General features: G+C 34.4%; 1 protein-coding gene across 2 annotated transcripts in view; it reads right to left on the bottom strand.

Moving 5' to 3' along the window:
• Positions 1-25,782, bottom strand: part of LOC107454900 (fatty acid synthase) — a 76,720-nt gene that overhangs the window by 24,861 nt on the left and 26,077 nt on the right. For both annotated transcript variants that reach the window (XM_043042920.3, XM_087167446.1), the window contains exons 10-17: positions 22,400-22,589; positions 19,696-19,925; positions 16,261-16,565; positions 13,624-13,979; positions 12,440-12,682; positions 10,309-10,491; positions 7,538-8,720; positions 678-832 (exon numbers count right to left, since the gene is read on the bottom strand). In XM_043042920.3, coding sequence (XP_042898854.2) covers positions 678-832; positions 7,538-8,720; positions 10,309-10,491; positions 12,440-12,682; positions 13,624-13,979; positions 16,261-16,565; positions 19,696-19,925; positions 22,400-22,589 — 2,845 coding nt within the window. The remainder of the gene's footprint in view (positions 1-677; positions 833-7,537; positions 8,721-10,308; positions 10,492-12,439; positions 12,683-13,623; positions 13,980-16,260; positions 16,566-19,695; positions 19,926-22,399; positions 22,590-25,782) is intronic.

The raw sequence follows: 25,782 nt of genomic DNA, 5'->3' as shown, positions 1-25,782 counted from the left end.
TTTTTTTTTTTTTTTTTGAGTGGCGCACTCTTACTTTTCAACAGGGAGAGACGCTTTCTGGAGTGTCATTGATGCAAGACTGATCAGACCTCTCTTAACCTTATAACCTTACTCTTAAGTGCTCAGGTTTTACTGTTTACTGATTTTAAGGGATCCGTATTCGGTTCCAGACTTTTTAGAGGTTTTTGGTTTTAAGGAGATGGTGTAGCTAGGCTACATCATCTGGGATTAGAAACAGCAACAGAATTTTACCATTATCGTTATTATACAACTAAAAATATGCATGTTCCTTTAATATTAATTCACTTCTGTTTCTGCAGAGAATGTTCAGCATCGTGCGAGGCGAAAACAAACTTCCAACTTTTACTTCTGGAAATGTAAACAATAACCGTTGTTGTCTGAAGTATTTTATAGTATCTAATCTTGGTGTAAGTATTCTCATTTATTTGAGTTAAGATTTTACTACATGCTTCAAAGTGTGCATGAACGGTCGATTTGGGATTAACTTGAAGTAATGCACAGTTTGTTGAGTTTGCTTTTTAAACAAATTCGGATAATTAACACACAACAGTTTTTAGAGGGCGAATTTTTTTTCTTCAAGTATATAATACTTTGATTGTAAAACAGATGTTAATTTTTCAAATATGCTACAGAAAGAAGAACAGAAAATTACTCACGATTTCCCAAAAGGACATGTTTAAATGATCCCCAAGATCCATCACGCCAGATATTCATAGTTAAATATCTAGCCAAAAGACCTTTATATAGTGCATGATCAAAACTGAAGGCAGGAGGTTTTTTTTCTCCACTCTTCGGTGAGATGAATATACATCTAATAATAATGATAAAAGTAAATGAAAAAAATAAAACATAATTTAACACAGCACTTAAATATTTCATTGATTTATATCAGTAATTCTGAAGAAATGCAAGAGCAAAAAATTTATGTTTTAAATACTGTCTGCCTAACTAAAAAAACTCCTATCGATACCAGGCGTTGGACTATCTGCTGCTATGGAAACAAGAAAAAGCTCATTTCAGAAAGGGAAGCTTTTGATAAAATTCTGAACAGCCTTATTCAAAATCTATTCAACATGTAAAACGCAACCCTATTTGAAATAGTTTAACCACGTAACTACAGTCATTGACTAAAGCCATCAATACAGACACAATCATCACTACAGACAGCATGCAAGTGGAATTCTTTAGTTTAAAGTCGAAAGCTAGGTGACTGATTTACTCTTTATTTTTTCTTGTCTTAGTGACAAAGAATCTACTCTAATGTAGAGTGGCCGTGGTGGCTCAGAGGATAGAGCGTTCGCCTTCCAATGAGGTGAGCCGGGTTCGAATCCTAGGGATGGCTGGTGGGTACGAATTCCGTATACGGCCTGCACTGTGCCGCGTATTGTGTATCTTTTACATTTTTACTATAATCAATTCAATTGTGGCGTTGCGGTCTGAAAGGCAAAGTCCGAATTACGAATCTCTGACGTTGGACTACGTCGCTCGCAGCCGATAATTGACGAAAACCTCATACCTGAATGGAGATATGCGTGAAGGGCGAAATCAGCTAAATGCGCACAGTATGTTTTAGATATAACTTGGCCGCATCCTCACAGATTGCTCTCTCTCTCTCCCCGTCGGTTCTAGCTAGCAATCCGGCATGTTCTCGCCGGTTACCTTTTCGCAGTTTTTTTCTATGCTGCCTCAATGTTAAAGTGGTTAAGTTTTATAGATGTTAAAAAGTTTTAGTTAAATTTACAAGTTTCCTAAATGTTAATAAAGATGGTTATTTACTTAAACTTAGTGTTATTCATGAAGAAACCTATAACCCGTTCTCGGAAACATTTTCATGTGGAACGCTTTCCTAGAGTTATATTTCTTTTTAGAGTTTAAGTGGGGACTCTAACAAAGATACCAAATCAACCCCACAAGTGGTGACCCGGACGTGATGTGAACACGCCTACCTTGGCAAAAAAAACGCCCACTTTGATCTGGATACGCCTACATCGGCAGTAACGCCTACTTCGTTGGATGGTCCACATTGAAAAGTTGACTTGCTACTTGTGACTGCATCATTATCCACCTCCTCACGCAGTTGCTACTCAGTCTCATCTCGATCACACACAACGTCGGCTTGCATACTTGTGATTACTCGACTGCTAACGGCAACAGAGGAGCGACTACGACCGTGAAGTTAATACACCTCTCACATTCAGCACTCAAAAAAAAAAAAATACGGTGATCTTAATACAGCTCTCCCGGCTTCGCACAAAACAGCAATGAATCAACTAGTGGCATCCATTCATCGAATTCTATCATAGCTATAATTCTGGTGGAGGAGTACTGTAGCGTATCTACCACTACAAAATTACAATACAATTCACTAGTATATAAGACATGTTAACTAGACTCTATGTCGGGGTACCTTTTCATAGATGAAAGTTGACATGGTCTGTAACTACTCTCCCCACAAGTGGTGACCCGGACTTAGAAGTAGTGATATTCTTCTGAATCAAAGAATGTGTGTAATTATGGATTACTATTTTTATTGAACGTGGCTGGCCTACCTGGTACGCAGTGAGTAGTTACTTCCTGGTTAATGTTTCTCTTTTTCAGAGCTGTGCATGTGCCATTTTTATAGGTTTTAATGTTTCTATACACTAGTGAAATTCAAATTTTAACGTATTGAATTTAATTGAATTCTCATGGACTTGTAAACAATTTGATTTTGAATTCATAAAGTACAATGTAAATATGAATTAATGCTTACGTAAACTATTCATATTTTTTCTTGAATAATGTACTAGTCAAAGGCATTTAAATTTTTAACTTGATAGTATAATGGCTGAAAACGAAATAGCCAGAGTTGCATTTCGAGCTCCACCCGTTTGGAAAACCGAAATAAATTTGTGGTTTCTTCAAGTAGAATCAAATTTTGTGATGTCGGGAATTGAAAAAGAATTAACAAAATTCCACTGCGTCGTTGCAGCATTAGTTATGGAAGTTCTTTCCTACGTAAAAGATATCGTTGAGGTTCCACCTACAGATAATCCATACACGGTTCTTAAGGAACGTATTGTAAAACGTTTTACACAGTCCGAAAGTTCGCGATTGAGGACTTTGTTACAGGAATTGTATTTAGGTGATAAAAAACCAACACAACTATTACATGAAATGAGATCGTTAGCTGGTAGTCAAATATCTGACGATGTTTTAAAAACATTGTTTATTCAGCGACTCCCTATTAATATTCAGCAAATATTATCAATTAGTAAAGACAAACTTGATGATTTGGCTCAAATCGCGGATAAAATAAACGAAGTTTCTTGTTTCGGTACTTCAAGTACAGAACATAATATTTCTTCCGTTGATTTAAAAGAGTTACAATCTCAAATTTCTGAACTTTCCGAAAAAGTTGAAAAATTGACTTTTCGACAAAAAAGTTACAATGGAAGTAAATTTCGTCAACGGTCTGGTTCTAGGCCTCGTTCGAATTCGAATAATGTCAATAAAACTTTGGAAAAACAGTATTGTTGGTACCATTTTAAATTTGGTAAAAATGCTAAAAAATGTGTCGGTAAATGTTCATACTCGGAAAACTGAATTCCGCTGCTGTTTCGGTGACGACAGATAGTGGGTTAAAGTTCAGTCGCCTCCACATATTTGACCGAAAATTAGGTTTTAATTTTCTAGTTGATACTGGCGCGTCAATTTCAGTTTTTCCACGCGACCCACACATTCATAAGCAACCGACTACGGAGATAGCAATCTACGCTGCGAACGGAACAAAAATAAACACATACGGTTTTCGTAGATTAACGTTAGATTTTGGTTTAAAAAGGCAATTCAACTGGAAGTTTGTTATTGCTGATGTAGTGCGACCTATCTTGGGTGCAGATTTTTTAGAATTTTTTGGTTTATTGGTTGACATAAAAAATCGCAAATTGATTGATAGTACTTCGAGATTTTCAGCTAAGGGTACACGGGTTCGCGGAAAATCGTTAGGTTTAACTACGATTTGCGGAAATACTGAGTATCATAGACTTTTGTCAAAATTTCCCGGTATTACAAATCAATCTTTTCAAAAGAGTCCTAAAAAGTACAATGTTACTCATTCTATCATTACAAGAGGTCCACCGGTTTGTGCAAAGGCTCGTCGTTTAGCCCCAGACAAACTTAAAGCAGCTAAAAAAGAGTTTGACATTCTTATAGAACAGGGTATAGTTTCTCCTTCAAATAGCCCATGGTCTAGTCCCATTCATTTAGTTAAAAAAAAGAATGATGAATGGCGGGTATGCGGTGACTATCGAAAGTTAAATTCGGTTACTTTAGAGGATCGTTATCCCATACCGCATATTCAGGATTTTTCATCTGGCTTAGCTGGTAAAACTATATTCTCAAAAATTGACCTGGTAAAAGCTTACCACCAGATTCCATTAGACGCGGATTCAAAATCTAAAAGTGCGGTAATAACACCTTTTGGTCTTTACGAATACAATTGCATGTGTTTTGGATTATCAAACGCAGCGCAAACTTTTCAAAGGTTTATTGATCAAATTCTACGCGGATTAGATTTTTGTTACGCATATTTAGATGACGTGTTAGTCGCTTCCGCAACTGAAAGTGAGCATATGATGCAATTGGAACAAATTTTCGAGCGGTTGAACTCGTTCGGTATTATTTTAAACGTCGAAAAATGCGTGTTCGGCCAAAAGGAGTTACAATTCTTGGGATTTCTTGTTAATACTCAAGGTATTTCACCTCTACCTGATAAAGTAACTGTTATTCAAAATTTTCCCTTGCCAAAGACTGTTGAGGAATTGCGCCGTTTCTTAGCTATATTAAATTTCTATCATAGATTTTTAAAAAACGCTGCTACTATTCAGGCCCCCCTACACGATCTTTGTAAAACTAAGAAGAAAAGGGATAAAACTCCGATCACTTGGTCAGAGGCAAACATTAAAGCTTTCGACGCTTGTAAAGAATCCGTTGCGAATGCGGTAACATTAGCGCATCCGATAGTCAATGCGGAAATTACATTAATGGTAGACGCTTCAGATATTGGCATTGGAGCAGTTTTGCAACAGATTGATAACGATATTGTACAACCATTAGCGTTTTTTTCACGCAAACTTACAACTACCGAACGTAACTATAGTACATATGATCGTGAGTTACTTGCAATTTATAGCTCTTTAAGGCATTTTAAACATATGTTAGAAGGACGAAAATTTTGCGTTTATACTGATCACAAGCCATTGACGTACGCGTTTTGCAAAAATAATGGTAATAACTCGCCTCGACAAGTAAGACACCTCGAATACATTTCTCAATTTACTACAGATATACGTTTCATTTCGGGAAACGAAAATTTAGTGGCAGACACACTTTCCAGAGTTTCTGAAATTCATATATCTGATAATATTAATTATGAGGAAATGGCACGTGCACAGTCTTCTGGGGATGAGTTGCATGAGGCTAGACGATCAGAGGTTTTGAAGCTCAAACCTTTCGTATTCACGCCAGATGGTTTAGAACTATGGTGTGACACGTCCACTGGCAAGGTACGCCCTTACGTACCTCAAGCATTTCGAAAAGTAGTTTTCGAAAATATTCATAACTTATGTCATTCAGGAGTGCAGTCAACTGTTGACTTGATCCGACAAAGATTTGTCTGGCATTCCTTAAAAAAAGACGTCTCGGAGTGGACAAAATCCTGCTTGCAGTGTCAGAAGTCTAAGGTTCAACGACACACAAAGTCTGAACCTGGTATTTATCCTCTTCCACGATGTCGTTTCAGTCATGTCCACATAGATATAGTAGGTCCATTACCTCCATCTAAAGGATACAGGTATTGTCTGACATGTGTTGACAGATATAGTCGATGGCCAGAAGCATTTCCAATGCCAGACCAGACAGCAAATACAGTGTCTGAGAATTTCTTTTCTAGGTGGATAGCTCGCTTCGGAGTACCAGATGTAATAGTGTCCGATCAAGGCACACAGCTCGAAGGCAATCAGTTCCAAGAATTGGCTCGATTTCTTGGGTGCGAAAAGAGACGCACCACAGCATATAATCCCGCATCAAACGGAATCGTAGAGCGATTTCACCGGCAACTCAAGAACGCTATCAAATGTCACTCTACTGACCGCTGGAATGAAGTTCTACCAGTAATTCTTTTGGGCATTCGTTCCAGTTTGAAGCCTGATATCGGCGTTTCAGTAGCAGAGTTAGTTTACGGCTGTTCTTTAAGACTGCCTGGAGAATTTTTTAGATGCCATACAACTGATTTACCACAGTATCATGATTTCCTAAAGGTTTTACGGGAATATATGAACAGATTGCGTCCTGCTCCAACATCTCGCCACTGTCACAAAGACATTTTTGTGCATAAGGATTTATTATCGACAAGTCATGTTTTTGTTAGACAAGACTGCGCGCGCAAGCCCTTACAGCAACCATACGATGGATCTTATGAAGTGTTACAGCGTAATGAAAAATTTTATAAGCTCAAAATCAAAGATAAAGAGGTCAACATAGGTATTAACCGCCTAAAACCAGCTTACATTTTGAGTGGAGTTGACAATGCCAGAGAACTCCGTTCAAAACGCACTGTCCATTTTTTATTACCTTAATGCTTGCATATCGTGTTATGGTTGCATGCACAATTTTATGGTTATAACTGCATACATGGTTACTGTTACATTGTTGTAATTGTTTTTTTTCGTCTTTCAGACTGTAGGGAGAGTACCTGTGGCGTTGCGGTCTGAAAGGCAAAGTCCGAATTACGAATCTCTGACGTTGGACTACGTCGCTCGCAGCCGATAATTGACGTAAACCTCATACCTGAATGGAGATATGCGTGAAGGGCGAAATCAGCAAAATGCGCACAGTATGTTTTAGATATAACTTGGCCGCATCCTCACAGATTGCTCTCTCTCTCCCCGTCGGTTCTAGCTAGCAATCCGGCATGTTCTCGCCGGTTACCTTTTCGCAGTTTTTTTCTATGCTGCCTCAATGTTAAAGTGGTTAAGTTTTATAGATGTTAAAATGTTTTAGTTAAATTTACAAGTTTCCTAAATGTTAATAAAGATGGTTATTTACTTAAACTTAGTGTTATTCATGAAGAAACCTATAACCCGTTCTCGGAAACATTTTCATGTGGAACGCTTTCCTAGAGTTATATTTCTTTTTAGAGTTTAAGTGGGGACTCTAACAAAGATACCAAATCAACCCCACACATTATTTCTGCCCAGTTTTCTTTAAACGATAAACTATTAAAAAAGACAATAATTGTTATTTTTTCATTTTTTGAAACTTTAACTGTGTTGCTGTGATTACTTTATTCTTAAACAATTGAAAACTCAAAAGAAATATTGCACTTTTTTAAAAAAAAAAATTCCTTTTTAAGTAAGTTTACATAATTTTTAAGCTGTCGAGGCTATAAAAAAGTGTTTTAACTTTAAGCATGTTTTAAATAATTTTGAATAGACTAACTATAGTACAGAATAAAAAAAGTAATGTTTTTACGCACTTAACTCTCTCTCCTCCAGGTTCTTGTTTTAAGCAATTTACCATTCCGACAATACCATTAACAGGAGTATCTTCAGCCACTAGCCACAGTAATTCCGTTTCACTAGCAGCCAATGACTTCTTTACATCATCTACCCATCTGTATTTGTTATCCTCAGTCACTTTTATTACTTTATAGGAAGGGTGAAGTCCCGGTGCTCGAAGTAAGTACACAGCAGTGCTGAAAGTGTCGAATATTTTGCATACCACCAACAGGTTGTTGTCCTGAAAAACTTTTTCAGTTGCCAAGCGTGTGTGGATTGGAATATCTTCTCCGTACAATTTCAACAGCAGATTTTCAACGGGTAAGTGCTTTTCTTTCACATAAAATAGAACAAATCCTTCAGGTTTCACGATGGATGCCAACGATTGAACACAACTTTGCAACTCTTTCAGAGAACCACCTAGGAATGAGCCTATTACGACGTCTTGGTCTTTTTCTTTTGCATAATTAGATAAGGCATCCAAAGATTGGGACTGTATGTTGTTAGCGCTCAGTTCATTTACATCCACTTCAACGCTTTCTGAATGGATAAGGATACTGCTCCTGAACTTCATGTGAGAATACTTCTGCATGAGTTCGATGATTCTTGGCAGCACCACTGCGAATCCTGAGCTATTCACCTCCAAGGCATTTAACTTTCTAAATGTATTTTCAGTTAAAATCTCCATCATTATTCGCAGGGGATATTCCGCTGCCATAATGGTATTCAAAAGATCTCGACTAGCTTCTTTGCGGAATTGAATTAGAAGTTCTTTTTTCTTGTTTTTCAAGTCAAAAGAGTTTCCGGCTATGTCTTCGAGACACCTCAACAAACCATTTTGTTCTGGTGCAGACAATCTACAATTTTCGAAACAGAAATCATGGTTAGATCCGATGTTAAATTTGTAGGATCGAACATCAGTCTTCTGTTTTATTCCAATGTCATCGATTAAACTGTTGCAGGCCCACATGTATTTCAAGAGTTTTGATTCCAAATCCTTATCTGGGGTGAAATCACTGATGTATGGAACAAATTTGTATTCTTCGAGAGTTGGTTGATCGTCCTTCAGACGATGTGGTGCTGGATCAGTTTGCAAGTTTACGATTTCAATGCCTGCTGAACGGCATATTTTAGTATCAGGGTTATAATTCACTGGTATTTCTGAAATGGAAAAATGAATATTTTTATTTATATGTTTTTAATTAAATGCAACAGTTAGTCATGAAAATTATTTACCATATTGGCGATTTTCATTATTTTGATAAATGTGATGAACAACTATGATCCCAAGAAGCACGGTGTTAATGAATTTTTAAACTTTCAGTAAACTTGTAACTAAAGCCCGGATTTTGATGACCTAAAAAATCTCAACTAATGCCCTTAAAAAGTGCAAAATGCCCTTAAAAGGTGCAAAAAATGCCCTTAAAAATGCTCTAAAAATGCGAAAGTTGCGCTAAAAATGCCTTATAACATGAAAAAAATAAAATAAAAATATTGAACTAAAACAATGTTTTTACTCTTTAAAATTAGTATGAGTCATTTCAAAAAATATAAAGCAATGCAATACTTGTTCTACGTTCATTAAAGCTTGAAAACTATGTTTTATATCCTAAAATAACAAAAAAAGGAAAATATATTGACTCCAAAACATTTTCATTTTGTATAGAAACTTAAATGAATATAACAACTTCCATCTCATAATATTACCAAATATCAGAATTATATTGGATTATTACATGTTTTTTTTGATATTTTGAAATGTAAACGAGCGTCTCTTGTCTGAAAGTAAATTTTTATACCTGGAGAAGCTTCTTCAACGTCTGATGTTATTGGTGAGCACCTGAAAAAGACTGTCTCACTTACCGTCAATTCTTCGTCAATTTGAAAAGATGTTGCTTCACCTGTTAATAAGCTAGAGATTTTCTTCATTGTTTAGAAGCCAGTGTAATAATAAAAATTGATAAAAAATAATAAAAATTGGAAGAAATAAACAAAAAGCTTAAAAAATGTTTTAAAATGCAAAATACGCCCCAAAAATTAAAGAAAAATGCACTATAAATCTAAAAAAATGCTCTAAAGGGCAAAAAAATGTCCAAAAATGCAAAAAATGCAAAAAAATGCAAATGTCATCAAAATCCGGGCCTTACTTATAGCTAACAAAATAAAATGAAACTTTTTCTTTTCAGTAAAAAGAAAGGCATTAGCAACATGGAGATATTCGGTAAGGTATTTAATAAAAATAAATTGCATAGAATTTCAATTTTACAGGAAAAAAAATGTATTATAAACACTGTTAATGGAATAAAACTATTAAAAGGACAGCATTTTATAAAAGAACAGAAATGTAACTCGCTTTAAATATAACGGAAGGAAATATGTCGACTCAAACAGTTCGCTGAATGTGTAATGCTGGTTGGAGGTACCAATAAATGGTGAAGGATCGAAATCTATATTCCTTTAATGGCAAGGAAATAAAAATTTCCTTAACTTGACTAGAAATTTCGTTCAACTAAATTCATAGTTGATACTAAACCTAGTTATAATTTATCATTTCAATGTAATATAATTTATAAATCAAAATGATAATCTGGGTAAAAAGAATTATACTCTTAATTTTCTTTCTACTCCATATCTTTGTCATGTTTTCATTTAGGTTGAAGGTGCAAATGAATGTAGAAAGACAGAAATTATTTTACAATGCAACATAAATGGGAGAGAAATGATTCAAAGAAAATTATGCAATTCTTACTGATTTCGAAGTCTTCCCTGTTTTCATCAACATTTTTACATAAAACTCTGGGGTCAATTTTGAAGGACAAAGCACCAGTGGGTAATTGGAAATCTCCCTTGTTGTTTATTAAGCCAAAGAAAAGCAGTAAGGCGTCCAAAAATGGTATCCAACGATCTTCCCATTTGAGAAGACCCTGTGTACCTGAAAAAAATTGAATGAACCAATTATGCTATAAAGTAACATTATTTAATTACTTTTTATACTTTTTCTTATTTAAATCTCATTCATTCTTGAATTTTCACTCAATTTATATGATGTCAACTTATTCAGATCCAAAATTTAGAAAAAAGTGTTTCATTGTGAAAAGTAAACTCATTAAGACGAGATTTTAGTCTAATTTATTTTAAAATAAATATTTTTTAATGATTGAAGAATATTTTTAAAAAAGTGTACTATGTCCTTTTATTACGTTTTACTCAATAAGCGATACAAACTGTAAATATTACATTTCGAATTGAAGAGATTTAAAATAAACGATTTAATTTTGTTTTCTTTCTATCCATTTTTTAATGGATATTAGCTTTGTTTTTCATCTATTTCGATACAATCCTGATAATTTCTTTCCAGATATGTTCAAATTTTGGTTTGCGATTAAAATATTATTTCTGTTACTTTATGAATTCTTCAACCGTCCTCCAATTATCCAACTACATTCCCAGCTTCAAAAGTAATTATTTTATTCGTTTACCTCTATAGTATTAAAGCCAGTGGCTGCGGGTTCGAATCCTGCTCTGGGCATGGATGTTTCTTTCTCTCTCTTTGTGTTGTTCTATGTCCTTTCTCCTTTGTGTGTGTGATTGTGTGAATGTGTCCCGCCCTATAAACGGGTTTGTGGTTGTGTGACGTGGGTAACGAGAAGAGGGTAGCAGTTCTGGCACTTTCTGAGGCCAATGGACAATAGTTCCAAGTACCCGCCATTAAAAAAAAAGTTTACTCATTTATGTTTCTTGAGTGCAAGCATTTTAAGCCTACTTCGTTTAGACCAGATCATCTAGTTCAAATACATTTTAGTGAAAGAATATAGGGTGAATATGTTAAAAAGTGTCCTCGCTTTTTCAAACTGTGCCATTTAGGAAACAGAAGTTGAATCTCGTGTCTATGCTAAATATCGAATTAAAATCATAATACAAATTAAGACTTTAGCCGAGAATTTCGTCGAGATAAACAAACTAACTTAACATCTATCTGGTTATGTCAACTCCTGCGAGTGATACAAAAATCACACTAGAGTACTAACTGGTAATCACGAGATTAGCTGGCAGTGAGGTTGAAGTTAGTGAGAACGAGTCATCATCTCGTGCTTCGAATTTAGGAGTTAGAACACTCAATCTCCTAAATTTTATTTTCTGAGTAACTACTATTGTTAATTCCAAGATTTCACTAAATTCTTTGAGGCCTTCTGGTGTTGCCGTGGATCGCCACCAAGCCTACCTATTTGAATCCTCTTTTTCTTTTGCTGAGAGGTCACGTACTCGCACTTAGAATCTACAGTATTCTCCGGATGACCCCTAACAGGGGCGAAACGAGGTTAAGCTTTGATCATCTCGTGCTTGCCAGAAAACACGAAATAGATCTATAAACTAATTTTGAAGCATCTCCAAAAAGAAAAAAATTATTTCAAGAATTTTTATATCAATCTCTAAAAGATCTAACTGTATTTTTTCACGCTTTTTAAACCTTTTACTTTTTAATTAAAAAAAAATTTATAAAAAAATGTTACGAAGGAATTCTGAAAATTTCTGAAAAATACAGGTTTATAAAGTAGGCCGAGTCAAACTTACGTCAGAATTCATTTTGTTTGGAATGCTTTACATATTAAATCATATTTATGTCAGAAAAGTAAAGTATTTCCAAACAGTTATTTGTAGAGACTAATGAATGATAATGGCAATAAGATCAGGCTAACAAACGCGTTTTAAAAGGGAAGTTAAGTCTTCAGAACAAGTTTAAGAAATGTTCTCGAAAAACTTGCTGACCTTTTATAGAAAATGAAAAAAGAGATTTCTGAAAAAAATATGACGATAAATTTGAGCGGGGATGTTTTGTAAATTATGTAAAATACTCTAAAAAGTAGAGTTTAGATATTTACCATCCAAGTTAATCTCGGAAAGTGCTTGAAAAGCTTGTTTGTACTCGTAGCCAACCATTTTCAGTTCATTGTATATTTCTGATGCATCCACGGCATCAGTACTGCTCTCATAAGTTGGCTCTGGCTCCAAGAAAGTAGCATTTTTCCACTCATAAACTCTACCACTGGCCACTAATTGATTGCTTTCAATTATTTCAAAGTTACCACTATCATTGAGGACGTTGAAAGAGAATTTTACCGTACCTGCAAAATTTAAATCATTATTTTTGACTACACCAATGCGCATTATAAAATTAAACCAAAACCTAAGATTCAAAAAAATTTAAAATTTACAGTCGTTTATGTTTGATTACTTCAATAAATATTATAAAATTTATTCAAAAATTGACTGTAAGACTAAATACTTGTAATCTTCAATATTATTATTAATAGTGAATATTACACAAATCGCCATTTAAGAGGTTTTGAGATTTACTCGCATATTTTTTGCTTTGAGGAGATAAGGAAAAAAAAAACAGTGAAAATTTAGACAATTCATAAAGATTTCAATTTGGAAATGAATAAATGTGTCAATTTGTAACAGCTTTTCTGAATGTTATAAAAATCATATTAAACTTGAGCTGGTTAAAATAATATATCTACCATACATTCTTGATATATTTAGTTTTGAATTGATTTATGTATTTATTATGAACTAAGACATTATAAAAATACGTTAAAAACGGAGGTTTTTTTTTAAATTGTCGGAGGTATGAAGAGATCAAATTCGTTAAAAAAAAAAGATCTTTGAAAAATGCCCAACTTTATCCTAAGCTATTGTTTTTAAATTTCATTGACTTTATTTTGTACATAAAAGAGGCTATAAGAAGGCTACTTAGAAAATAGGTTATTTATAAGACATAATTAGAATTTTTAAGTAATTTATGGCTAATACCTTAGGTAAAAACAGCAATTAATTCAGCTAATTTTTTTATTTAATTCGCTATAAAATATAAAACAATTTGATTAATTAAGCAAATATCCAAAATACATATAAGTATTCCATCTATACATAGACATATATGTAGGGAACATTTATGAAAATTTACAAGTATGCAGGACTAACAGATAGAATGGAAGAAATGTAGAAGGGAAAACCTTTAATAGAAAGTTCGATGATTTAGTTAAAATTTCAGAATGCTTACTTTGCTGAGTAATAACTGTTGCTCTGTGTATTTTGAAGTTTTCTATAATTACTGGCATTTCATTAAAATTCTTTTGGAGCTTTGAGGCCAACATGTCCCAAGCAAGGTATATATATCCAGTAGCCGGAAAGAGTGCTCTTCCATCGATGAAATGGTCCATCAGGTAGCTGTCTTCTTTGTCTAGAGCGAATATGTGATTGGATGTTCCTGCTGATCGAGACCATTTAGGAACATCAAACGACATAGAGTAGTTCCATCGAATCAAATCTGATATCAATGGAACCCCTCGAGGAACTGGGAATTGAACTGGAGGGTATAAGTTCTCAACCTTTGGATCCATTCCTTCTTGATACATTCTAAGCAAATAAGGGGAATTTTTAAAAAAATGATCAAATAATTCAAACACTTATCTAGTAAAATTTGTTAAAAAATGTGAATAAAATTAAATTGAAGATCTAGTAGCTCCAATTGTACTGAATGCTGTTAAATGAAATTTCAAATCTATTATGTGTAGACCAAAAAAAAAATTCCATAAAAAAATACTTTGGCACTTTCCAACAGGTAACATTGTTACTAAGTCAACTACTATACAGGGTTATTCATAATTACCTCCAGGGTTTCGAAGCGTTATAGTAAAAACACGAAGACGAATATGGCAGAAAAGAACATATGAAATTATTCCGAAAGTATTCAAGTTTTAATTTAAGCAGTTGCCGGTAGATGGCAGTTACCTGTACCACTGAAGTCAGTTGTAGTATACATATGGTTGTAGTAAACAGAGGGAATTATGAATAACCCTGTTACAAGTTAAGAAAAAATCATTATCCCTATGGAGATAAAGTTTGTAGATAAATGTACGCCAAATGGATGCCAAGCTCTCAGCGCGAACGTATATCAACATCGCCAACTTTTGAAATGATTTTGTACAGTCTCCTATTTGCTTGCTTTCTAAAATTATGTGAAATGGGGAAAATAAAATTTATTGAATAATCAATTAACAAGTTATAAGAATTAATAAAAATGATTAAAAATCGTAACAACTATGCGTCTTTCTATTTGCATTTAAAGAAACTGATGATATAATAATAAATATTGTTCCTTGTTGACGATTTTCTTCTACATAAAAACAAAACTTAAAATTCCTTATCTCGCATTTGATTTGTTAAGGGCATGTCAGTATAAGACGCGCCATTTCTAGTGGACCAATCAAAACCAATGTTCTGGAAACGTCATATAGCTGTTTCTTTTTCGAAAACGAATGTTCTCCTTATTTATCGAAATATAAGTCAAGGATTCCAGTAAGACTACGAAACTCTAACATTTTTTTTAAATAATTCTGTGATAGATATCATAAAATATAGAGTGAATTAAATTTCCTTCCGACGTGTTTAACTTTTAAAAGCTTTTAAATTGTTTTAAAATATATTTGTTTGATTTGATAACGAAATAAAGCAGAACTACACGCAGTCACGTGTGATCACTTTAATCCTATACCGCAATGGTCCTTCTTAACTTGAAACGGAGTATAGTTCAGAAATTGAAAAATACTGGAAAATTTTAATCGTTTACACATCTGTGTGCTCCATGTGCATGCTATGTGGCGCAACAATAACCTTAAGGCATACTACCAGCACGTTACCAACGCATAATTGTATATTTATTTAACAATTCAGCCTCATCGGTTCATTTTTCTGTCCTCGATTACATGCTTCTCAAGATGAAGCTTCATTCAAATCCATTGAGTACACTATTAGAAATTTCGGGGCATGATTTGAACCTTAATGGTCCAATTTTATGCGACCTTAATACGGTGGTAATTTAAACCCTTTTTAAACTTGATTTCGCAATACCATTGTTCTACTTAAATTGAAGCATGGTAAAATTTCAAAGCACCAATATTTTGGTTCAATGTTTAACCAATTTTTCCAAAAGTGTAGAATCAAAAGCTAAGAGTATCTAAGTACAATCAGCTTTATTTTAATTTCTCAGTTTGAGTACAAGTTCCAATTACAAAGTAATCAAGTGAAGATTTCAAACTTCACTCTAAATCTTGTAAAGTAGCTAAAACTAAACTACTGACATTAACAACACTAACAAAACAAAAAAAGTCAAAGTTTTGAATTACTACTGGAATATTAAACTATTTGGAATATTGAATGTAACATTGATCAAAAGAAGGAAAATACCACGTGAACTTATTTTAAATGTTATAAACCTTGCACGGTGTTTTAAGACTTGAAAATCAACAAGCTTTTAATCTATGTCTGTTTTGTTCTTTAAGAGCATATTGCTATTACTACAACCATATATCGAGCCCTAGGATCGACACTAAAGCAGAATACAACTCAAAATGCTTAAAATTCGTTGTATTAACGTACAAAATAATAATATCATAGAGCCTTTCTTATTGTTTGAATGAAGAGTGCCTTAAGTTGAATGAAATCTTTGCCCGGTAAGTAGTAAAAACGTTTGATATGATTAAATTTAATACGACATAAAAGTTAAAGCATGTTTATTTGGGAAAAGGTCTTAGTTTTTAATAGTTTTTTTTATGAATTTATAAACAAATTAGAAGTATTTCTTTGATCACAAGGTATTCTTTTAAAATAAAATATAAATTGAAATAACAAAACTTACTTCCCGATTGCTTCAAAGAAGAATTTCACGTTATCTGGATTATTGCGCTTCATCAGACCGATGTAACTGCATTCCGAACCCGTACCTCGTTTCATGATGGATTGCAACAGATGATGAGGTCCTATTTCAATTATGATCGCATCTGATGGTATTTTACTCATGGCATCACGGAATCGAACCGGTGATATCAAGTTATGAGTGAAATATTCCACTCCAGCATACTTGCATTCATCTGTTCCCCATTCATTCTCCGGATAGGAACTACTAATCCATTTGGATGACCTTTCTTTAGGATTCGTGAAGACCTAATTTGATTTAAGAAAATTTATTTGCAGGTTTAGCACATTCTTCCAGACTTTGATTCATCTTATTCACATACTTAATAATTAAGTAAATTGCAGAGACAGTTTTAATAGTCAGATACTGGAATGAAAGGTCGACCTATTTGTTTTAGAAAAAGGTTGAGGGAAGGTTTCAAAGGTTGAACGTTGAGCATTAAAAATGAACGTCTATCATTTTAAATAACCACCAATTTGGTTATCGCTTGAACGCGTTTTATCCTAGCGGATTCCCATCATGTCCCAAAATCACCTTTTATCTCATGAATTTTTTCACAACGAAAGGTTTTTAATGAGGAACAATTGGTAGTTACTGGTTACCGAGTCCTATAGAATGTCTGCACGATGACTGTTTCATAGAATTCTAACGCCCTTGTTCAGCAATATTATTTTCCATTGTTTGAAACACCTGTCTGCGTTTTATTAGTGTTTTGCACTGTTAGTAGTATGTGTTTTACTCCTGCTGGAACAACAGTATTTCTGGTTCTTGCAAAAAACAGATACTAGCTTTCTCTGACTCTAAAGATTCTGCTTCAACGACGAGAAAAAAAAATATATTCAACGTTTTAGCAAGTACGTAAAAAGGAACCAGTTGTATACATGCATACAAACACTGCCACAGTATATACAAAAACGTACAGCCAGTTCGGCAATTATGCTAATATACACACCGAAGAGTCATTCCATATGGCCACCCTCCATCTATAACAATGGGCTCGCCCAGGTTTTCATGGTTTCTCGCCCAGGAACAATGTTTTCATGGGGTCACATTAGAACCCATAATCCTCATAGAACAATCCCTGACGTCTGTAAGCTGCTACTTGAACATAGTTGCAGACCAGGTTCACTCATTCATGGCAACAGTTTTTCCTGCGGGGGATGGTGTTTACCAACAGGATAATGCACCATGTCATAAGGGTTAAATCGCCGAGGAACATTCCAGTGACTTTCAAGTCATGTCTTGGCCCCAAAATTCACCTGCCCTTAATCCAATAGAGCATTTGTGGTCCTACTTGGAAAACTAAATTCGTGCTGCCACGCTACCCCCTCGCAATGTGAGAAAATTGCAGGACCAGTTGGTGAGCGCTTGGTACCAGATACCTCAGACTACCTATCAGCACCTTGTGGAATCAATGCCACGGCGGGAGCTAGCTGTTTTGAGGGCTACAGGTGCTCCTACATGTTATTAGCAGGGTGGTCATAATGTAAAGGCTCTTCGGTGTATGTTCCTCTTCACTCCGAATTGGAGCAAGGGGCTTCTATCATAACTCTCCAATCTCTCTCCATTTGTGACCAGATATTTTGCCTCTCCTCATGTCTTTCAAATTGTTTTCAACTCAATTCACTTACAATCGTCCAGTTCCAAGTATTTTTAGGTCTCGCTCTTTTTCTATTGCCCTGAGGGCTCTAATCAAAGACTCTTTTCACTTTTACTATAAACTTTTCAGGTTTACGTGAAATATAGGCAAGTTCAGGAACTATGGGCAAACCTTCAACCTTTGAAATTACGTAAAATTTATAAAATATAAACAAATTTGAGTGTGTTTTTTTATAAAGAAGAATTTGACATTACTTTTGGGTTGTTATCGTGTAATATTGATCTATTAACAATTTAATGTTTAAAAAAATAATAAATAGTTTAATTACTGCACCAGAAACTTAAAAACTGCTTTATGATTCTACATTTTGGCAAATATGGGATAAGAAAATGTTTTTTTTTCTTCCTTTCTTTCCTTTTTTTTTCCTTTAGTATTTTGGTTTTAAACTGCTATATCTTAAATGAATTTTGAGCGGAACAGTAGAATTAAAAATCGGAACCTTACTCCACATGTTCTTTTAATGTTGTACACTCAATATAAAGAATATTTTTTATATTACTAAATATTCCGTTTTAAAAGTTTAGGCAAAAGATAAAGTGAAATTGAATTTGATCGGAATTGTTTAAAAACGAAAGCACTAGAGTACTGCACTTTTCAGAATGCCATGTGTTTTCTGGGGGAATTTCTGACAAAATTGTCAACAAAAGTTCAAAATTGACTCATACTGAACGTACAAGGGGTGATCAAATGAAAAGGTACGAAACGACGTAAAAACAAAACAGTTGAATATTTGCATATTCCGCTATGGAAGAACGTAGCGAGACATCTCGGAATGCGATTGGAGTCTAAGATTCGGATCGGAGCATGCGCAGGTGCCCGCATGAGCAGGAGAGAGCAGAGGCTCTTATCAAAAGCGGCGTCCAAATGATGCGGCAGTCCGTATAAGGACAGGATGGCGTTCGCGTTTGCAAAATTCGACGATTGAGGAGCAGCGAGGTGTTATCCGATTTCCTACAGCACCGAAAAACCATAACTCCGATGAGTACTGTAAGACACTCTGACGCCTACGCAGGTCCATCAAGAACAAAAGAACACGGCAGCTCACGGAGGGTGTGGTTCTGCTCCATGATAACGCGTGTCCACGCGTCTCCAGAGTCACACACATGGAACTGGCCAAGTTCAAGTGGGAAACGTTGGACCATCCGCCCTGCGATTTCCATGTGTTTGGTCCACTGAAGAAACACCTGAAAGGGAAGCTCTTCAACTCGGACGACCTACTGAAGGACCGGGTCTCGTCACGACCACAGGAATTCTGGGAACAAGGAATCCTGCGGCTTGTTCATCAGTGGGATCGTTGTGCTCAGGCCTATGGTGTATATTTTGAATAAAGTCTACATTTTGTACCCACCGTGTCGTTTCGTACCTTTTCATTTGATCACTCCTTGTAGAACCAAGTCATAAAATCTTGCAAATTTTCCTTAACCTTAGCAAGGTGATAAATTGAACCATGTTTACCTCCAAGTTAAACCATGAGTTTAGTTCAAGAAAGAATATTTAATGTGATACTGTGTGGTTCAAATTTATACTGTGCTAAAGTTGTCGCAAACTTTAACGCTATCATGATTCAATATGCTTCCAAAAATTTCAAACTTCTTAAGTTTTTCAAGCTGTATTTTTAATCAAAACAGACTCGTGACATCCAGTTTAGTAATGCAGGTAAGTAATTTTGTTTAAAGCATTTTTTCCAAAGCATTTTTAAAGATGATTTTTCCACTTACTTGAAGAAGTTTCTCTTTCAGCAGTTTCAAAGCTGGTTTAATGAATGGGCAGTGAAAAGCATAGCCGTACGTGTCAACAACCTTGGCGAAGATATTTTCTTCTTCCAACTTTTTCACAAAATTGTTCACGGCATCGGTTGCTCCAGCTATCGTTATAGAGTCATTGGCATTATGGCACGCAGCAAATACGTCCTTTGGGCACCGCTTCGCAGTCTCCTCCCAACTTAAACCTGAATTATAAAAACAGATAACTTTGAAAAGTTTAAACTTAATGGACACAATATATTGAACATTCGGCGAAAACTGTTTGTAACACTCCAATTGGCTTACTCAGTGCAAACATTCCACACTTTCCTTCTCTATAACCACCATTTTTCTGTCATAAATTAAAGAATATTATGAAAGATTTTAAAAAATTGCTATTTTTTCCCCATACCAATCCTAAAGGTCTTCCTTCCTTTTCTTGATAACGGCAAATCTGAAATTCTATCAATATATATGTTACCGGCAAAGTATGAAACGCCGGCATTCAATAAAATGCCTAGGCATTGTATATAATGCCGGATGTTTTCAGGCAAGGTATGGAATATGAGAAGTATTACATACTTTCCCTAGGCATTGTATATAATACCTAGGCATTCTATAGAATGACAAATGCTATTTAGGCAAAGTATAGAAAAAACGTCTTGATGAGGTTATTATCTAAATGATGTGCATTTCTCAAAAATAAAAATGCTATTCTGAAAAAATAATGAGGGTGCTATTAAATTTTTTTTATTCAAAATGCGTAAAGAAAAATGAAAGTTGTACAAAACATAATCTATGCCTTTATTATTAAGGGAAACAAAATTTTCGTATAAAAAATTCACATTTAATCACAGTTATTTTCAGTTCAGAAGCAAATATTGCACAAAATATCAATTTCAACACCTTTACTAGCATGGCCACAGAAGATTTTATACTCTGCCGGTTTCTCATTTGGCATTCTATAGAATGCCTAGGAAATGTGCGAAATATAAATCATTTCATACATTGCCGGCTAGTCTAGGCATTCTATAGAATGCCGGATTTCAAACTTTGCCGGTAACATATATATTGATATTTTTCGCAGCAAATAACTATTTAATTAAACTTTTTCCGTGAATAGATTAATAAATTTCCGTTAAAAACAAAAGTGGGGATTTTGACAACAAAGTGATTATGAGGTATCGAAATGTATATTTTAAAATGAAAAAACTAAAGATTTTCAAATCCAAATTTTTCCATCGATTGAATTTCCTACGAAATGTGTATAAGTATTTCTAAAAAAATTTAATTCATATTTTTAAAAAAAAATCATCATACTAATATACTATCGGGGTAAGGATTCCAGCCCATTACTCTGATCTTCAATTGCTTATCCAGGAATATTTCTTATTTTAACCAAAAGATGATATCTCTCTCACCCCAAGTAATTTCGAACCACAACAGGTTTAACGAACACCTTGTTGCGCATAAACTGCACAGTATCTGTAGTGGTTCTCCAGGATCAAATTCACGACTCACAGCTTTAAATTAGAGATATGAGAGAGGAGTGAAAGACTACAGAAAAATAGTAGATAGAAATAAAGGTATACTGAGTATCTGTAGAAATAAGGCTTATCACTTACCAATGGTCGCCCTTTCTTTCTTTGAACTTTATTCTAAGATTCTATTCATCTACTTTAACTTTCCTTAGAATTATATTCTATGGTAATGCGTCGGCAAATTGGAAAATGCGACTCATTGTAAACTGCAGACGCCATATTTGTTAGGCTTATTGCATTTAGAATAACCAATAACGTCATCAGTTAGGAAGGAGTAGGATTTTCCAATCAGCCTACGAGAGTAATGCAGTCAACCCAATTTTAAGACACACTGTGATGAGTTAGAAATTATATATCATATGTTACCGGCAAAGTTTGAAATCCGGCATTCTATGGAAGGCATAGCCTAGGCATTGTATATAATGCCTAAAACTAGCTGGCAATGTATGAAATGATTTATATTTCGCACATTTCCTAGGCATTCTCTAGAATGCCAAATGATAAACCGGTAAAGTGTAAAATATTCTGAGGCCATGCTAGTAAAGGTGATGAAATGGATATTTTGTGCAATATTTGTTTCTAAACTGAAAATAAATGTGACTTGAATGAGAATTTTTTATACGAAAATTTTGTTTCCCTAAATAAGAAAGGCATAAATTATGTTTTGTACTACTTTCATTTTTCTTTACGCATTTTGAATAAATTTTTTTTAATGGCACTCTCATTAATTTTTCGGAATAACATTTTTATTTTTGAGAAATGAACATTATTTACTTAATAACCTCATCAGTATGTTTTTTTCATACTTCGCCTAAATAGCATTTGTAATTCTATGGAATGCCTAGGCATTATATACAATGCCTAGGGAAATTATCTAATACTTCTCATTTTCATACCTTGCCTAAAAACATCCGGCATTTTATACAATGCTTAGGCATTTTATAGAATGCCGGCGTTTCATACTTTGCCGGTAACATATATATACTATTACTTACCGATAAACATCAATCCTCATTAAATTTAAATCTGATATACTCTTTATTTATTTTCTTTGTAATCATTAAACTTTTATAGTTACGCAATCAACTCAATTTTTAGACACACTAAATAGAGTTTTGAGATTTTATATTATTACATACCAACGGCCGCCATTGCTCCATCCGCTAGATTTGATTGCTCAATTGAAAAGCCCCTGAAATACGCTCCAAGCAAAGTTTTCTCTAAAGTAACACTTTCGTCCCCGTAGGCAGAAGCACATTCTCCTGTGCTGTGACCAATTATTCCATCTGGTTTAATGCCCAAGGAAGTCAACAGATCTGTCATAGCTATCTGTTTACAATTTCAAATTTTTCATTAATTACTTTAAAGTGTATATTAATTAAATACTTTTAAGAAAGAACACTATTTTAAAATTTTTAAACAATTTTTTTCTCACGTAATTTACAAGCGAGCGTATTTTCGAATATTAAAGTATAAAGTTAAATTCAAAGAAATGGGAAGGGTGGAGCATTTTTTGTGCTGCTGCGCATATTATTGCAATAGGCTTTACGAAAATTTTAAATGGCGTTTTCTCGAACAATACTCAAATACATGATTACTTAATTTTTTACCCGATGTGGGCTGAGAATTCGATGTTATTCAGAGTGTTAAATAATTATCATCCTTTATATAGATATATATTTATAATCCTTGGAGTTAATGAAAGAAACAAATACACATTAGGAATCAGAAATTATTATATTCAAGCGAGGAAAAGCTAAAAATGCTATCAAAATTTGACGAATCAGCATAGAGATTATTTGATTTTTATCGAGAAAAACAGAGAGAACTTGAAATTTTTATATGGTGATCAAATAAGATGAAGTTAAATCCAGATATTTTTAAGCCCATTTTCCTCAACTTTGATTCGTCAGTTATAGGGTGATTTGTTTTACTTTTCTAAATTTGAATTTACGACCCCATAATGTGAATCTATTTTACTTCAGTCTTGACAAGGATTCTGAAAAGTATATATTAAGGGCGGTGATTAAGAAGTCTATCCTCTTAGTCAGGCATAGCTCGGTGGTTTTCGAAGGACAATAATAGCATCAAATAAACCATCGACTTCTCATCTGCTGTCTTTAAAAAGTAACCGAGGCTATATCAACTTGATTCTCAATATTTCATATTTTATTTTTTACATGCAATATCATAGTTTTTTTTTAAAAATTTATTATATTTAATAATTCTACATCGACGCACTATAAAACTTTAACTTAAATTTGTTTAAATAGAAGAAGTTAATGCAACTTGCGAGCATAAAAAAACGTTCAAGAAAACATGATTTAAAGTTTGGAAGAGATTATTTTTACCATATACTCATTAATTCTTAAGGTTCTATCTTTTTCCATTTATGTAAATTTCACTTTATACTCTAAATTGCTGCATTATGAAATTACGTATTAATAAATATAAATTGATTTTAAATGAAATGATTAAAAAATTGATTTTTAAAAAATTCTGAGTGATGTTTTCGGTTAGTGTCCATAATATCAAGTATTATCCTAAATAGTACCTTATGGTTTTTTCGTTATACATATTCTTGATTATGAAATGTGAATTATTTTTTACTTAGTGTCCCGAAAATGTGCAACGATTAAACTTAAAATCAACTTGCAAGTTAGAAGAAGATAGAATTGTTAGAAATAATAGAAATATTTGTTGTGCATTGCTTCACAAACGAAATATTTTTACTCAAATTTTAAAATTATTTTAAAAGTTTGCCAACAGATGATGCTGTTGACTGGAAAAACTATAATACAAAGTTTTCTTCAGACTATTCAATTCGTAACATTTGCTCAGGCGTTACGACTTCAATTAATTTTGCAACCACGTAGTTTTTGTTGTTGTTGTAAATAATTTTAGTAGTTTTTCCAGGAGATAGAGCGCCCGCCTTCCAATGAGGTGACCAGGTTCGAATCCCAGTGATGGCTGATCGAGACGAATTCCGCATCTGGCTTGCACTGACCACAGTGCTGACGCAAAATATCCTCAGTGGTAGACGGATCATGGATTAGAGTTCCATTACCACCAGGCCAACCGTGGAAGGTTTTCGTGGTTTTACTCACCACCACCACCATCATCATCATAGTTGGCCAGACAGCCAAATGTGAGTCAATGCCTTCCTCTGAAGGTTTCTCCTAGACGATTTCCGATTTATCTTTGATCTGCAATTCTTTTCATTAATTGCGAGAAAATCAGACTCCACTGAGTCAGCCCACCTCAACGGCGTCATTCCATGCTTTCTTTTTACAGTGAGTGTAAAGGTTTTCCTCACCATGCAACGCAAAGGCTGGTCAGTTTTATCAGAAAGTCTTCCGCGGAGGCAGATTTCTCTCCCAATACTTGATTCAGAAGTTCCTTGACTTCTGGGTTGGGTTCAAAATTACACGGCTACGGTGTTGAACATTAGTAGTCGTAAATCCAAAAATTGGATCAGTTGTTCAACGACAGTTATAAATATTATCAATGCAATCTGTCGGAGAATTTAGTAAGTAACTTTGAGATTCAGGGAAAAAGAAAACTCTGGTGTTCTAAGAAACACTGTAAATTTCAACCCCTTCTTGTGTTTCTTAAATTGACATTCTAAATAGGTGAATATTTTTGAGACACCCTGTATCATTATGATTCTTACATTATTGTTATTTTTTTGTGTTTTATAATAAGTATCCGTACCTTTTAAGTCATTAATTTTAAATTTAGATGTCTTACAAAGTTGTGCTTGCAATAAAATGGTACATATTTTCTCATTGGTGCTTAGTTTGTGCATGTTACAATACAATTACCACCATGTGCTTTTCTTTGTTGCAAAACTTGTGTAATTTGAAATACAAGATTGCTTTCATAAAAGTTTTGCAGTTTTTTAATAAAAATTTCCTGATTAAAAACATCAAGAATTTTTAATTAATTCCCTTCTATTTTTATTCCCTTTCTGTATAATATTTTCGAAGTACACTGGTGGACAAAATTAAGACAACATTAGAATTGGACACAGCTTCAATGGGCTAATGTTCTCTTCACCGATGAGTCCAGATTCAGTCTGCAACCTGATTCTGGACGGTTATTGATATGGAGGGAACCTTGAACCCAATTATATCCTAGCAACATTATCGAAAGGAACCATTATGCTGGTGGAGGACTCATGGTTTGGGCAGGGACCATGCAAGATACGCGCACACCGCTCCATGTGTTTGACAATGCTTCTGTGAATGCCCAGAGGTACAGGTAGGAGGTCCTAGAGCCCTATGTGCGTCTTTTCAGAGGCGCTGTTGGCCCAGAGTTCATTTTTATGGACGACAATGCGCGACCACATAGGGCTCTCATGGTTGATGAGTATCTGGAAAGTGAGGATATTCAACGTATGAATTGGCCAGCCAAATACCCTGACCTGAATCCTATTGAACATGCTTCGGATGCTGTTGGGAGAGCTATTGCGATGCGTCAACCTCCCCCTCAGAACCATTCTGGAGTTAAAAATGGCTCT

Source organism: Parasteatoda tepidariorum, chromosome 7 (genome assembly GCF_982258835.1).
Source record: "Parasteatoda tepidariorum strain Cologne lab strain chromosome 7, Ptep-v5.0, whole genome shotgun sequence".
In the NCBI taxonomy this organism is placed as follows: Eukaryota; Metazoa; Arthropoda; class Arachnida; order Araneae; family Theridiidae; genus Parasteatoda; species Parasteatoda tepidariorum.
The sequence above is the reverse complement of the archived record's forward strand: the minus strand, read 5'-3'. Positions and strand labels throughout refer to the sequence as shown.